Source organism: Gambusia affinis, linkage group LG05, assembly GCF_019740435.1.
Source record: "Gambusia affinis linkage group LG05, SWU_Gaff_1.0, whole genome shotgun sequence".
NCBI lineage: Eukaryota > Metazoa > Chordata > Actinopteri > Cyprinodontiformes > Poeciliidae > Gambusia > Gambusia affinis.
Genome location: NC_057872.1, coordinates 9,820,214 through 9,835,046, shown reverse-complemented (window position 1 = coordinate 9,835,046; position 14,833 = coordinate 9,820,214). Strand labels below are relative to the sequence as shown.

Sequence of the window (14,833 nt, the reverse complement as noted above, 5' to 3'; positions counted from 1 at the left end):
ATTCAGAGATCCCCACCACACCACACAGTTTTAGGTTAACTTTTGTTTTCTTTTCATAAAATGGCCAGCTTACTATAGTTTAATTCATAAATACAATTAAACACTAGTAGTTACTTTGCAAATATTTTACAGCAGAGAGGACATAAATATCTGCGCTAAAATCTCTAGCATCAACGATAGGAAATTAAAATCTCTAAATTTCCAGCAAAGTAAATTGGTGACCATGGTGGCTGAATGGTTAGCAGAGTGAGCTTGCTGACCAAGGAGTCACACTAATGTCTTAGGACACTATTTTTCTGACATGAGGGCTGCAGCCTCCAGAGGTTGGGGGGCTTCTAACAACTGAAGGGAATATAAGAAAAAGAATGCCAAAAGGAAAAAAAATATTAATCTAATCAATTTCCAATCATATTTTTTATCATAAAATCTAATCTGTTTTTCAATCATCAATCTATCAAGCTTCCAGTTAAATTTATTGAGCTGTTTTGCTCCTAAAGCCAGCACGGGAAGCACAGAAATGGAAAGGTTTTTGACAAGAAATAAACCACAGGAACCGTCCAGCAGAGGCTAAAAAAAACACAAAGAACTACTGGCCAACTAAAATCAAAGGCATGGGGTAAAATCTATGCTAAATGAATGCAATAATTATAAAATAAAGAAATGAGAAAAAACATTAAAAACATCAATGTTTCTTCACATATTTTGTAACACTGCCTGTAGGTTTGCAAACACGTTCCCCACCCAGAACCATACGCAGTTTGGACATGTTTCTGAAAATATCCAAACAGGGGCATGGAGAAGTGACTTCTCCTGGTATTAACAGTAAACCAATACACACTGCTCACAATATGACACCAAGCAACAGACTGAAGCTTAAACTTCCACACGAGGAAATAATAAACAAAACTGACTTTCGGATTAATATGTAATTCCTTCTCTTTCTTCTACATCATGAGTATGAGTGACAGATGGTGGCGGGGGTTTGGGGTGTTTTTTTTTTTTGGAGTTGCTTACCAAGTCGTTGAAGTCCAAACTGTCCGTAGTCTTTACCCTGTATGAAGCCCTGAAACACGTAGCTGCCACCCTCAGGCTCAGCCGAAACCTACCGGGGAAACATAATGCAACACTGAGAAGCGGTATGTACAGTTGGAGTATGCTTCAGCAAAGCACTTGAAAAGGTGTGAAGTATATTCCACGCCCCATCAGAAACTGCAAACATACTGCATTAGGTATGACAGTCCACATATTTTGTTGCTCTAAAATGTGAAATAACACCTTTGTTATTTTTTAAATTGCATTCCACAATAGGAGTCGTGCAGTATGCCACCAATAGCTCAGTGTGCTGCGCAGTTGCCTGTCAGAAGGTTTTATTTGTTGGACCTTGAAGTTTATTATTGTAAAAGAAAAAAAAAAAATCAGCTCCGACTAGAATTGTCATGCAGTTGTTGCAGGCCTGTCAGATGTCAACTTTATGTCTGACACTTATTCAGCAACAGAGTAAAAACACCAGATACATAAGCTGCTAGCGAAGCATTCAGCGTACTGCTAATTTGGATTAAAGCAAATCTAAAGACACTGTGAATCCGGAAATGAGCATCCCTTTAATTTGATTCTGACTTTCTTGCAGAGCTTTAAACAATATCACAGTTGTAATTAGAAGACTTTGCAATAATTAGGTCCAGGAAAGGCTTTTTCTCCCTTGCAGATTATGCTTTGCTGCCTGAAGCATCAACTTGAAAGTAACAAATCTAATTAAAAATAAAACAAGCATTTAGCTCTCAGGTATCATTTCAAAATCCCTAACTGGTATACTCACAAATCCATCCATTGCCCAGGACTCATCCGTAATCCTGCCCAAAGAGCTGTAGGTCAGTGCTCTCATCTGATACAGCAAGAGAGTTAACCGTGCCTCCTGGCGTTTGTACACACCTACAAGGTGAAAAGCAAAAAGGCAAACAAGACATGAAGTAAAAAAGAAGTAATTAAAACAGCAAATTAAGCCTAAAAAGGAAAACAAAAATCACACTGAGGAACGTAGAAGTTTCACACTCAGAAAAGAAAAACAAATTGAAAAGAGGAAGAGAGCAGGCATAAAACTCTCGATTGGGCAGACAGTTGGTCCTCCTGACTAATTCATCCGTCTTTAAAGCCAATAGTTAATTTCCAGTCTCATGCATGAGATCATTTGGTGATTGACTGACACGAGGCGCCCTGAAAATAAATGGAAGTGACATACAGAGAGGTGCTGGGGGAGGTGAAGGGTAGAAAGCAGGAGACAGATAATTTATAGATGACTCACCAGAGAGCAGGAACTCTGTGCTACTGTCTGTTAAAGTTACATTGACTTTTCCAGTGGTAACATTAAAGCTGGTGACTGTCAAACTCATTGGCTGTTTCTGCCCCTTGTAATCGTAGGAACCCTTCCAGACGAAATCCGGGGCAAACGCATCGTCTGGAACTGAAGGGAAACAATGAAAAACATTGTTAGAAAATAGATCCAGGAAGGAAACAGAGCCAGATGTGTACAGCATATTGCTTTCAAGCATCTAACGGTTGATCATTTTTTCATTTAAGTTACATAAGATCAAATTATTACTTCAATTATTGTTGGAAATACTGTAAATTAGAAATACATGATGGTGACCACTTGTACTTATTTGCAGAAAACAATGGCAATAGTTTTCTGAAATTACATGCATGATTTTAGCTAAAAGTCATACAAATGACAGCATTAAAATTTAATTATCTGTCATAATGTTGCAAACTTCACATTTGATTAGTTTTTTTTGTTTGTTTGTTTATATTGCATCTGGGTCCCAGAGGCAAATTCTCTCTATTTCCATTACAAATACTATTATTAGCAGTAACATGCATAGAGTACATTACAGTTTAGAGGTAAGCTAATTACCACCTTGCACTGATATTTCCTAATTAAAAAGATCTTGCTTCTTCTGTGACCTTTTCATATTCCCTCCTGATAACAAGTCTAGCACTAATTGCCAGTAATTATCCTTTTGTAGTAATTCTTCCTCCTTGATGACTTTAAATTTCAAAAGCAAAACAGATAAAGGGGTGAAGGGTTAAAAAGTATTGTCATTAAAGAAATTAAACAAAGTCCATTAATCTGGAAACTATTGAACTCATTTATACTTATAAAATATATCCACAAAGCTGAAACAGGACAACAGTGAAAGAAAGCTTTTCTCTACAAAGATTCTTTTTTTTTGTGCCAAAGTCAGAGTACTTCACCTGTCAAGAGCATAAACATGGCTGCACATCTTAAACAAAGCAGAGTACAAACAATAAAATGGTTATCAATGCTTTAAATTTAGCTCCTTCCAATAGTCAGCATGTCTGTAGCATTTTTACACAAGTAGCTCATGTATTTAAATACCCACCCTTCATCTTAGGGCTTGGTGTCCCTGGCACGGGTTTGACTATTTTCTCTTGGGATTTAGATCCAACTGCAATGAACATAAATATGAATTGTCACTGAGATGTGGCGATGCACTGCAAGGCTTAAAGCTGCAGGAACACAGATATAGCATCCTGCATGCTTTAAGCTTTCCCTCATTTTCTTGCAGCTGCAACTTAAACATTTCTGGAAAATACAAACAAACACATCCAAACAGTCTTACAAGACATCCAGTACAATAACGCACTCCCCCACTCTCTGCATCCTACCATATACAATAATTCAAAGCTTCGCCACCCTCTCCACTCATCTGCCCCTGCAGACCTCTGCCGACAGCGTACCTCTGCACACAGGCACCTTGCCCGTCCAGCTGCCGTCAGAGCGGCAGACACGGTGCTCTGAACCCCCGGAGAGGAAATAACCTGGCTGACAGGTGTACACCAGGGTGTAACCGTAGGAGGGCAGGTCTAGACCCATAACGTCAGCGTTGGCTGGGCTCCTTGGCTGCTTGCAGGAGTGAGCTGGAGATTAAGCAGAGGGCAAATGTGTTATTACACACATCTTCAGGGAGACACAAATAACAAGCGAGCCAAATTCACACACCAGTCTGTACACAGTGAGGCTTACACTCGCACACGCCCACCCCCGCACACGCACACGAGCACACGTGTAAAGATAGACGAATGTAATTAGGTCCTCATGAGGAAGGGGGAGAGAAGTTGAGGTTTAAAAAAAAAAAAGGATTGGACTGATAGAGGAGCCTCTGTCAAAGCCAGTGATTTGCAATTTTCATAAGCATAACACCAAAGTTAAATGGCAGTATGAAGTTCAACCAGTTAGTGTTTGCATAATTTACCAATAAACAAACACTCCTCCATCTCACATTGTGAGATGGAGGAGTGTTCATGTTTTCTGTAGCAAAACAGGAAAAAATCAGTTATGCAAATTTTATTTGTTCAAAAATGCACCACTACAATAACAAAAGTATGTAAATTTGGAGAGTTTAGGACCAACTAAGTATTCTTTTAAAAGTTAGAAGTGATTCATATCTGCCTTGAGGTGATCACGTTGGAACTGAGAATGGAGGAGGCAGAATGACACCAGTGACCTTTTTGAGTGAAAGACCTACTGAAAACAGAACATGCAAAGCATTTAGGATCAGACGGACTGTTCAATAAAAGTGGTGTAAATAGAAAAAAATATTAAAGTTGTTTGAATTAATGCTCATTCGTTGATGTTTATGCTGCCTTTCTTGTCTGCAGTTGCTCTCATGAGAAACAAGAATCTTATTCCTCTCTTAGGATGTGGTTCAGGCTGAGAGACAACTGTAGACAAACAGTATCCTACCTACGCTTTCCGTGTAAACTATCTGTGTGAATAACACCCTAATGCAAACATGACAATAGTTAAATGGTTTATTTAGAGTTTATATACAAAGAATATGTACTGTGTTTTAGGTTAGCATAAGCTCACTTTCACCCTGCCCCTGGACTAACCATTATCTTAAACCACAAAATGAAGATGCCATATTCTGAACTTGTCATGCTACATGACAGTGTAACATGACTGGGGATTTAGCAGCATTCCACAATTCAAGAAGGGGATTCAGGACTCGTCTAAGGGTGCTCTGGTCACATGGGCTCAAACTCAAATGTTTGCGGTTACATCTACACCCAACAAGACAGAGGTTCAGTTATTTTGCAAAAAAGAGAAAGAGAAAAGAGAGAAATTACAGTCTGTAGATCTGCCAAGCTAGAAGAGACATACAGCTACACTTGCATGAAAAGTATTAACTTAGGGTTACTGAATTCAAACACATGCCAGTGTAATTGATAAAGAAGGGAAGATACGACCCTTCCCTTTACAATTGTAATTGTTTACGACTTTGAGTAGCAAAGTAGTAAACTTACACAAAGCATCTCCAGTGCACAAAATGTACTGAGGCTGTGTTTGTAACATTACACAATGTCTATTAAAAGAAAATAAGTAAATACTCTTGCAAGACACTGTAAAAATCTGTACATTAAAGTGGTTATGCTGCAGATAAATGAGGTAGAGAGCAATAAATTACTAGACCAGTCTAATTGGACTAAAGAGAAATGCATATTAAATTCATACAATACAATCATATTAAATAAATTGGAACATTACTAAGAAGCTTATTTATTTCAGCAGCATAATTTACTAAATGAAAGACATTATATGGATTAATTACACACACACACTGATGTTTTCAAGTCTTTCTTTCTGTAAATTATGACTATTTCTATTTACAGCAGCTAAAACCTAAAGTCTTTACAATTAACATATTACATTTTAGAGGAAAAAATATTTTTTTTTTTTCTCTCGAAACGGTACTTTTAATTTGACGATCCCACCTAATCAGATCGTGTCTCCTAACTGATTAAGTAAGTGTAAAATATGTGGGCAAACGCCTGAGTGCATCTTTAAAAATGATTATCATCACCAGCATATGAAAGCACCTCTCAGCTGAATGAGCAGTGAGAACGGTCAGACTTGATAAAACAATGACAGCTCTGACAGCAGCCCACACAATGACAATGATGCATGTATTTTCATTTTACCAAGGCAATAACCTTAAAAAAAAAAAAGACAGTCTTTTGGGTAGGTAGTCCTCTGTCCTACGATAACCCTTCACTTTAATCCCACCGATCATTTCTGCTGTTACATCGAGATGGCGGTTTAAATTTTCTTCAGTTTGATGGAACTTGATAGGATCCTCAGGAGAAATGGGATAAACAGTCCAGATGCAGGTGCCTAAAGTTCGCCAAGAGACTTGCTAAAAGGACCTCAAGCTGCACATGCAATAACCGAATAGGGTAAGTGAGCATTTTCCTGCCTCACATTTTTTTACTTTTCATGTCAAAGCATTCTTTTATTCAATACATCATATGCTAACCGTTTTATTTTTTTATTATTTTTCCGTTAACAGCTCACATCAAATGTGACAAAATCTTTTATTCTTTTAGAGGAAAACAGCTTTGGCTGAAAGGGAAATCTTGACAAGTTGAATTAGCTGCCTTTTCAAAACACAGCCTTTTATAGACCATATTAAATAAGTTCATTTTCTCTCAAGTGGATTTTGTCTAGTTTAATGTTTTCCAACAACAACTCTCTCAACCAAATGAAACCATATGCAAATCACCCCAACTGGAAGAACACGGCAGGCTTGAACATTCGGGCTCCGGGCCATCAACAATAATGTGAAAATAGTGAAATAATTTTGATGCTTGCAAGTGAAAGTGCATGCTGCCAGCTGTCAAATGGGAGACAGCTGCACAGTACCAAATCGGTCCTTCATGGCAATTTAATGACATTAGTGGAAATAGGATGCGGAAGGAATGCCAGGATGAAAAACAATTTCTAGAGGATTGTGACTGGAAAGACGTTCTTGTTGGATATTACTTTAGTGCTAGCTAGCAACATAATGGACGTTTGGCCATTTGTGGGGACATCGTGTTCATACTTTAGCAGCCAGGTGTTTGAAAGTAAAAGTTGGAAAACCAGACATCTAATACATCATAAAACACTGTTTTCAATAGGATGAGTGTACTTTAGAAAAACTGTTTGATTTTTATGTAATAGTGCCAATAAAAAGTTAGTTCCCACCCCAAACGTCCGTGATGTTTTACACTTTTAAATTGTTTTTACAAATCAATCACGACAAACAAAATTTGGCTTTTTGGACAAAAAATAACAAAAAACCCCATTTTTGTCCAAAAAGTCAAATTTTGTAGATAAACTACTTTTAGGTCTCAAGGCTTTTCTGCATAGAGCTCATATGTTCCCCTGAGAGTTCTTCCAAGTGGTTAGGCATCCTGACAACCAAAAAAATAAATGTTAGGTTGATAGATTTCTCTAAATTGGCCTATGGTTTGAATGTGTGCATGAACTGCTGTTTGTCCAGTGTGTCTCTGTTGTCCTGTTTTGGACTAAGAACCTCCAGCATGCACCCCAATTCTCACATAATGACTGCTTTACTTAGGCAATTGTGAACATTCTGCTTCAAGATTCTGTTGCTAAAGTAAAAATCATGGTTACATAAATCGCAGCAAGTTATCCAGGTCATGAAACTGCAAAGCAGCCCCAGTCCATCAGACTGCCACCACAATGCTCAACTGTCGCCATTATGTTCAATTTCTGAAACTCTGTTAGTTTTGTGGCAGACACAATGGGATTCACACATTTCAAAATGTTCAGCTTGATCTCGTCAGGTCACAGAATATTTTACCAAAGGCTTTGGGGACCATCAAGCCCCTTTTTCTGGCTAATGTGAGATGTTCAATGTGTTTCTTCAGCTCAATAGTAATTTTTACCTCGGAACTTTCCCATTTATGGCACTTTCATCCAGTCTTTCTATTGTTGTTGAGTCATGAATGCAAACCTAGCCTAAAGCGCGTGAGTTTTATATATTCTGGGGTCGTTTCTGACCAGACACTAGTAAGCCAGACACTCCCGGGAAAGTTCATCAGTCTTCTATGTTTTGTGACTAATGGTTCTCGTTGTGGTCCGCTGGCACCCAAAGCTTTAGAAATAGTTTTATAATCCATGTGGAAGTGAGGTTGCTTTATAGGTGCTCTTGAATTTCTTTAAATTGAGATAAAATGTGTTGCTCTTTCAGCCTTCATGTTGTCAGATTAGCTTGATCTAAGTAATTTCTTTGCTCTTGGTTCATGATACAACAAGAGGAACAATTATATCTTCATACAGGCCAGGTTGCTTTGGGTTTGTCCCCCCCTGTCTAATAAATGAATGATAATCAGTAGTTTGCAATTACTGAACTTATTGTCTTCTGATGTCAAAATTTGATTAATGATCTGAAACACTTTGTGACACAAACAAAGCAAAGATGAAGGAAATATGTATTACTTTTCATAGAACTGCACTGAATTTCGCAAGCAGTGGCAGTACAATCTAGAGAAGACCAAATACATTTTTCTCTAATAATTTCAGCAGGAACAATGACAAGACAAGGGCAGAGGAAAAATCAATACATTGTCAAGCCGCTACATGTGATGGAGCAATGCTAGAAAGTAGCTCCAGGGTGCTTCATTTAAGATGACAGATATACCGAACTACAATTTGCACCTGCCAAGCACAGAAGCCAAAACATAAAGTCCAGAACCTGGAAACATTAAGTCTTATTGATCTATTTATATATGTCAAGGTAGGCTCTTACCTTGACATATATAAATAACAACTACTGTGTCAATCAAAATCTCCATCATTTACTGCAGTTCAATGTACCAATTACCTGATAAAAATGTCCAAAATCCTTGGGGGATTCAAGTGTTTTTTCAAATAATCTATTAGCACAATTGTGAAATGCAATCTACGAAGTCTAAATACCACACTTTTTCAGATAAAGAATAGCATAATGAGAGACGTTCGAACAGTGAGTGACTGGTTTGACTTTTGACGTCCATTTTGATGTCCGAGCATTAAGATACAGCTGTGGCAATACAAGCTCCTAAATGAACATAAGTTGGATCTTGATTTGTATTTCCATAATAATGAGAGTGCTTTTATCTTGCACAACCTTTGCCTTGGGGGATATAAAGAGAAATGGTGTTCAGCAACTTCAAAGTAATGGTAAGAGGCTTCCATTTCAAAGGTTCAGACTTTAAATTTAGGTTCAGTAATTTATGTTCCATTTTACTCCTGTGTTATAGTGTGTTCTCTTAAAAGAGAAAAAGAAAGAAAATTCAGTCCTCAGGCACAGTATCTCTCGTACAGACTCCAGCCTCTTCAACCAGTAATAGATTTTAGCAGAAGTGAAAGAAGACTGTTTTCAGCTCGTCTCTGCACAAAGATCCAACGCCTAATATAGTTGTTTAAACTTTTAAACTAATAGGATGCTGGTTTTCTGGTTAGACTGAAACCTCCCGATAGGTTTATTTAGGCACTCACCACACATTTCACCTGGATTTAAATGGAGACAAATTAGCTGTGACTGCTGCTTAATTTGAAGAGCTCATCCCAGCTCAGCAATAAATGCCATTAAGGAGTCAGGAGTTGCCCGGCCTCCTGAATCATTCAAAGAGGCGTTTGATGACAGGGTCAACGTTTAAAAAATAAAGTGGAGGAGAAATGAGCTATGAACTGTCAAGTGAAAGGCTGACAAGCAAGGTTTTTTGCATTTCTCTTTACTCAGTCGAAAATAATAAAACCCGTGAAGATTATAAAATGTTTATTTGATATAATTACTGCTGACTTCGATCGTAACACAGAGGACGTACATTTGCTTGTCAAAATGTTTTTTGTTGTCTTTTCTATTTGTACACTATAATTTTAAATGTTAGATTTTCTCCATATCCATGGTGTTTAACATAATAATAGTTATATATATATATATATATATATATATATATATGTATCTATCTATATATATATATATATATATATATATATATATATATATATATATACGATAGATAGATAGATAGATAGATAGATAGATAGATAGATAGATAGATAGATAGATAGATAGATAGATAGATAGATATTTCTATGCTCTCTTTTGTGTTAATCTATTTGATGTTACTCCCTGTCACTTTGCTGCCGTTACACAGAAATTTCCCCATTGTGGGACAATAAAGAATATTTCTATTCTACTCTAAGCAGAAAGAGGGAATGAGAAAAGAACAAACTGTGAAAGTGCCAGTTTTACATCAGTTTATGCTAAAAACCTTTAAAGTTTAAAGTACAAGTGTGAAGAGCTGAGAGTAGAACAAATTGAAATAATATTTTCTCCTATATTAGTATAGTTTTCATCAAGTCCTCAATTGCTGCTGGACACTAAAAAGCTGCAAAGTTTCAACCAAAAACACATCTAAATGTGAAGGGATGACAAATTTATTACACCTCAAGAAGACTTTACCACATGAGGAAAGGCTCAAAACCCTTGGAAGATTGAAAACTTTTTCCTAGAATACTGGGCTTTATTTGCTTTCCAGTATATGTACCTCGATCCCATCTGCATGGCTGTGTCATAAGTAAGGTACATTAAAAGAGTATTAGAAACAACCATAAGCGTTGTTTCTAGCATGTAGAATCACATCATCTAAAATGAATCTGAAATTGAACCAATATGTTGTAAAAAGACCATATAGTAAATATAGGGATTCAGTGGAGGGATGTGATAATACAAAGTATTAGCCTCAGCTGGCTCTACCTAATAAACCAGTGAGTGGGTTTATGCACAATAAAATGGCAGCAAGCAAAAATGAAAGGTTTCACAATCCCTCTGAAACTTCCTCTTATTTCAGTAAAACACACACAGAGATACTTTAAAAGTCTTGCTGCAAGATAAAACTGACTTTTTTTGGCTACATATTGCTCAGGACACCTTGGAACAAGAGATAATGTATCACATGGGAAACGTTCACGTTGATGACTTTGAACGCCTCATTTTTTTTTCCTAAGAAAGTTGGCATATCATCAGCAGGAAGGTCCTGTCCGTCAATCCTATCAGTCTGTCTCTCTGGCTGTGTTGAATGTTAACACTACAAGTGGTTGCTAAAGGACAATTTTGGTCCGATTTGAGATGGAAAAGCTCAAGAAAAATTGCTTTTGCAGAAAGAGATCTCACAGAAATACCGAATCACACCACAACTTGGAGAACCACTTATCTTGGCAAAGTGAATGGGGTAAACGGCACGGCCCTGGATTGATGCTGGTCAACAGTTCAGCTTGTTCAAACAAAATGACAGTAATCTTGGCCAACACTTCAGTCTCTGAACGATGACAGGTTGATTGAGGTACGAGAAGCAATCTACTGGAAGGTCCCGGGTTAGATGAGGACAGAGCGAATGCGGGAACTTGGCATTGACAGAAGCACAGGGAGGGTGAGGAGGTGAAGGGCAGAACATGAGCGTAAAGAGACCCTCCGAGTAATCAGCGGCACAGATAAATAGTGTGAAGAAAGACTGAAGGGTTGGAGACAAACAACGACAGGAGAAGTGATCTGAAGATACAGTGAGAGCACAAAGAGCAAGCACTTACGGACACAGGTAGGTTGGATCCCGGTCCAGGTAAGATCCGGCAAACACAGCCTTGTTGTGGAGCCTTGCAGTATGTGTCCCTGTTGGCACTGGAAGTCTACTCTGCTCCCCACCTGGCCACAAACAGACAACACACAAAGAACAAATCAATACACTGATGCAAATGCCAATAAGCTCCCAGCTTCAAATCTAAAGAGCTGGGAAATAATACTGAACACTAAATGTTTCTTTTCTCCTTAGTAATGATTATCTGTAGGGTGTTGTGGTAAAAGGGAGAATTATTCCGAAGCTGATGTCCTATTTTCTTTTTTGTTTTGTTTTCTTATCTGACACGGAGATTAGAAGAGCTTGTCTGTTTTCTAGTTTTTAAATAATTTTGTTTATATTTTCAGCAGCTATTCTAGTCCACTCCTTAAAGGCAGCACGAAGACAGATTCATCTCATTTGGAAGTGTCAAGATGTGGGTAAAAGTTGCTCAGTAATGCAGAACGATGCAAGACCGCACACCATTACAAGCACTAATCCATGTAAGCTGCTTCTGCCTTTACTGTGACACTTTTCATATCAGTGATTCTGCTGAATGTTGTGAAGAAATTGTTTACACTTAACTTGCGACACTCAGAAAGTGAAATACATAGAGTGAGAGCCTTCAAGGGAGCTGCCAAGCACACAAACATTATAATATAGATTTTTGTGACAAACTTTTACAGTTTCTTGTCTCAAGCAAATCTCAAAATGACAGACATTTAAAAGTACGATTTTACTGTAATGTTTGTGAAGATTGAAGAATAGTCTTTGTTGTTGAAGAGACTAATGGGGATCCTTAAATAAACAAATTAACATAGCACCAATATTGAGGAAAGTTGGGAAATCACACTAAATCTATCTCTGTTATAACCTGAGAAGGTTATAACAGATTATTACAGATTTTCTCAAAACTGCAGTAATATATTATTACATAAATTGTGGTTTTTACCCATAAATCCATCAGAATCTGCCCATTTCAAGAGGATCTTCAAAGCGTAAACATAAAAATGAGGTGAGCTTTATAACTTTTTCACCATACCTTTTAGTAACCAGTCGGGTTTTCTCAAGGATTATGGTAAATTTACAGTTCTAAATACACGCTCAACCAAATATTGGTATACATATCATCAACTCTAACCTCTGAAAAAATTATTTAAACCATTTTTTGTGGTTGACTGATGATAAAACATAAAGTTTCAATACCTTTAAAAACAGCTGGATCTGCAAGTTTGAATTTGTGTAGATTGCCTCTAGTTCTTGAGTTTTGCTGATATGGTGCATCTCAAAGAAGGTGGGTAATGATTATTGTAAATTACGAGTACAGAGGCAGCATACATTTATGTGTTTTCTGTTACAATAAAAACCAATAAATTAAAATTTTGATAGTTCAAACCATACTATATATGGCTTTCACAGAAGAGAAAATAGGGATTCTTCTGTAAAAACAAAGTCTAAAGTTGAGCCAAAGTTGTAAAGGAACCTAGGGTTTATGTGTTTATCATTTCCATCCCTGCCCAGGAGTGCTGACAGAGCTACCAGCCAAAGTGTTGCCCACAGTGTCTTGTTGAAAGATGGTTTGAAATGTTAGAAGATTCATAGATCGTACTGCCAATATTTCAGCCTTCAGATGGCTGGAAATCAAGTTGTAAGGCTGTACTAAAAAAAAAAAAAATCAATTTTAGTATTGCCAATAGTTGCTGGTCTTTTCTCATACTACTTTTTGTTTTGCATTCATCTGAAAAGCTCAAGTGCATAAAGACGTCACTAAATTAGTTTTTCTCCCCTTCATCTTACCTTGAAACCTGTAGAGTAATTCATGAAGCCATGCTCAGGTATTCCTGGATTTTCACATGTGCTTCTTGTAGGCTCTGCAACAAGAAGCCATTGTGGTGGCGATAAGGGATTGCAAGGCAGCAAAGCGGACAGTGTGACAGAAAGAAAAAGATTGATAATCAAAAAGTCATTTTTGTCAGGAGTGGCTTGTAAAGGCAGACAGTAACTGAAGTGGCTTGCTAACGTGAGCAGAATCATCTAGGGATGATTTATTTCTTTCACAATAAATTTTGAGCCTCTGAAATTTGTTGTTTGTTATTATTTTTACTATTTTGGCTATTATCTGAATGTGATGAAACTTCTCTCCATTTAAGTCAAGCACAAAAATACATTAATATACTACCAATGGACAACATCAAAACCATCTGTCATGAATTAAGATTTGAGCCGATGGGCATCTCACTGTGTTGCTCTTGTGCAAAAGTGTTTAAAGGTTATAATATAATGGTTATTAATTTAAGTCATAATAAAAATGAACAGATTTTTATTACAAACAAAAATTATGTGTGGCCATTTTGTGAAGAAATGCAATACCTATACACCGAGGCTGAGAATCACTCCAAGCACCATCCTCCTGGCAAATGCGTGTTGTCGCTCCAACAAGCACATAGGGGGCGCTGCAACTGAACGTCACCTCAGACTTGAATATGAAGCTGCGTCCTTCTCGCCGTCCTCTGGAAGGCACGCCAGGATCTCCGCAGAACTTGGCTGCGGGTATAAAGTGTTATCGTAGATGTGTAAAGAAAAAGGGAAACAGGAATTGAAGTTTGAGCTCTTCATCATCACTACATGGCAAACTGAGCAAAGTGGTTTGTCTCAATAAATAAGAATCTATTGAGAAGTTAATGCAGTTTAGTAATTCACTTCAAAAGGTAGTTATTGTGACAGGCCTACTCATCCCATAGACTCATTAAATACACAGTAATAAATTTACATCTTGCTGTTTGGAAGACAATTATGACTGATCCTAACCCACAATTTCGCTTCACAGAAAATTGTACCACAAGAGACAAAAAAAAGGGACATCTAAAATTCAAAGGTAAACCGCTTTTTATATTGGTCTGAATATGGCGGGAAGTGAACTCAGTGATTAATCCATTGGCCCTGAAGCCACTTATTGGCACTACAGGCAGTGTGGATTGGGCCAATTCCTGCTAGAAAATGAAACCTGCATCTCTATCAGGCTTATCAGCAGAGAGATGCATTAAACACTCAAAAATTTCCCAATATTTCAGATCGGGCTGACTTTGCATTTTAGAAAACTGTAACTACACATGGTAGTGAAAGAAGATTATTTTTCACAATTTTAGTAAGACTACAATGAATCTTGTTAATTGTGGATCATTTTCTACCACATTTATTATTTCCACTTAACTTTCAATTAAAATCCCAGGATCAATCACTTGATGGGTTTTTATACCATTGACCATTTGAGGCAATCCTTGTTATAGAGGACACTAGTGACTGTGCATGAGAACCATCAATTCTGCACTGCCCCGCTTAAAACGTGGGTGAATATTAACAATAAGTGGAG

General features: G+C 37.4%; 1 protein-coding gene across 5 annotated transcripts in view; it reads right to left on the bottom strand.

Annotated features, from left to right (window-relative positions):
• Positions 1–14,833, bottom strand: part of LOC122830488 (CUB and sushi domain-containing protein 3-like) — a 240,494-nt gene that overhangs the window by 3,202 nt on the left and 222,459 nt on the right. For all 5 annotated transcript variants that reach the window (XM_044115818.1, XM_044115821.1, XM_044115820.1 and 2 more), the window contains 8 exons: positions 13,834–14,007; positions 13,261–13,334; positions 11,441–11,552; positions 3,757–3,936; positions 3,399–3,464; positions 2,300–2,458; positions 1,817–1,929; positions 1,015–1,102 (listed from right to left, as the gene is read on the bottom strand). In XM_044115818.1, coding sequence (XP_043971753.1) covers positions 1,015–1,102; positions 1,817–1,929; positions 2,300–2,458; positions 3,399–3,464; positions 3,757–3,936; positions 11,441–11,552; positions 13,261–13,334; positions 13,834–14,007 — 966 coding nt within the window. The remainder of the gene's footprint in view (positions 1–1,014; positions 1,103–1,816; positions 1,930–2,299; positions 2,459–3,398; positions 3,465–3,756; positions 3,937–11,440; positions 11,553–13,260; positions 13,335–13,833; positions 14,008–14,833) is intronic.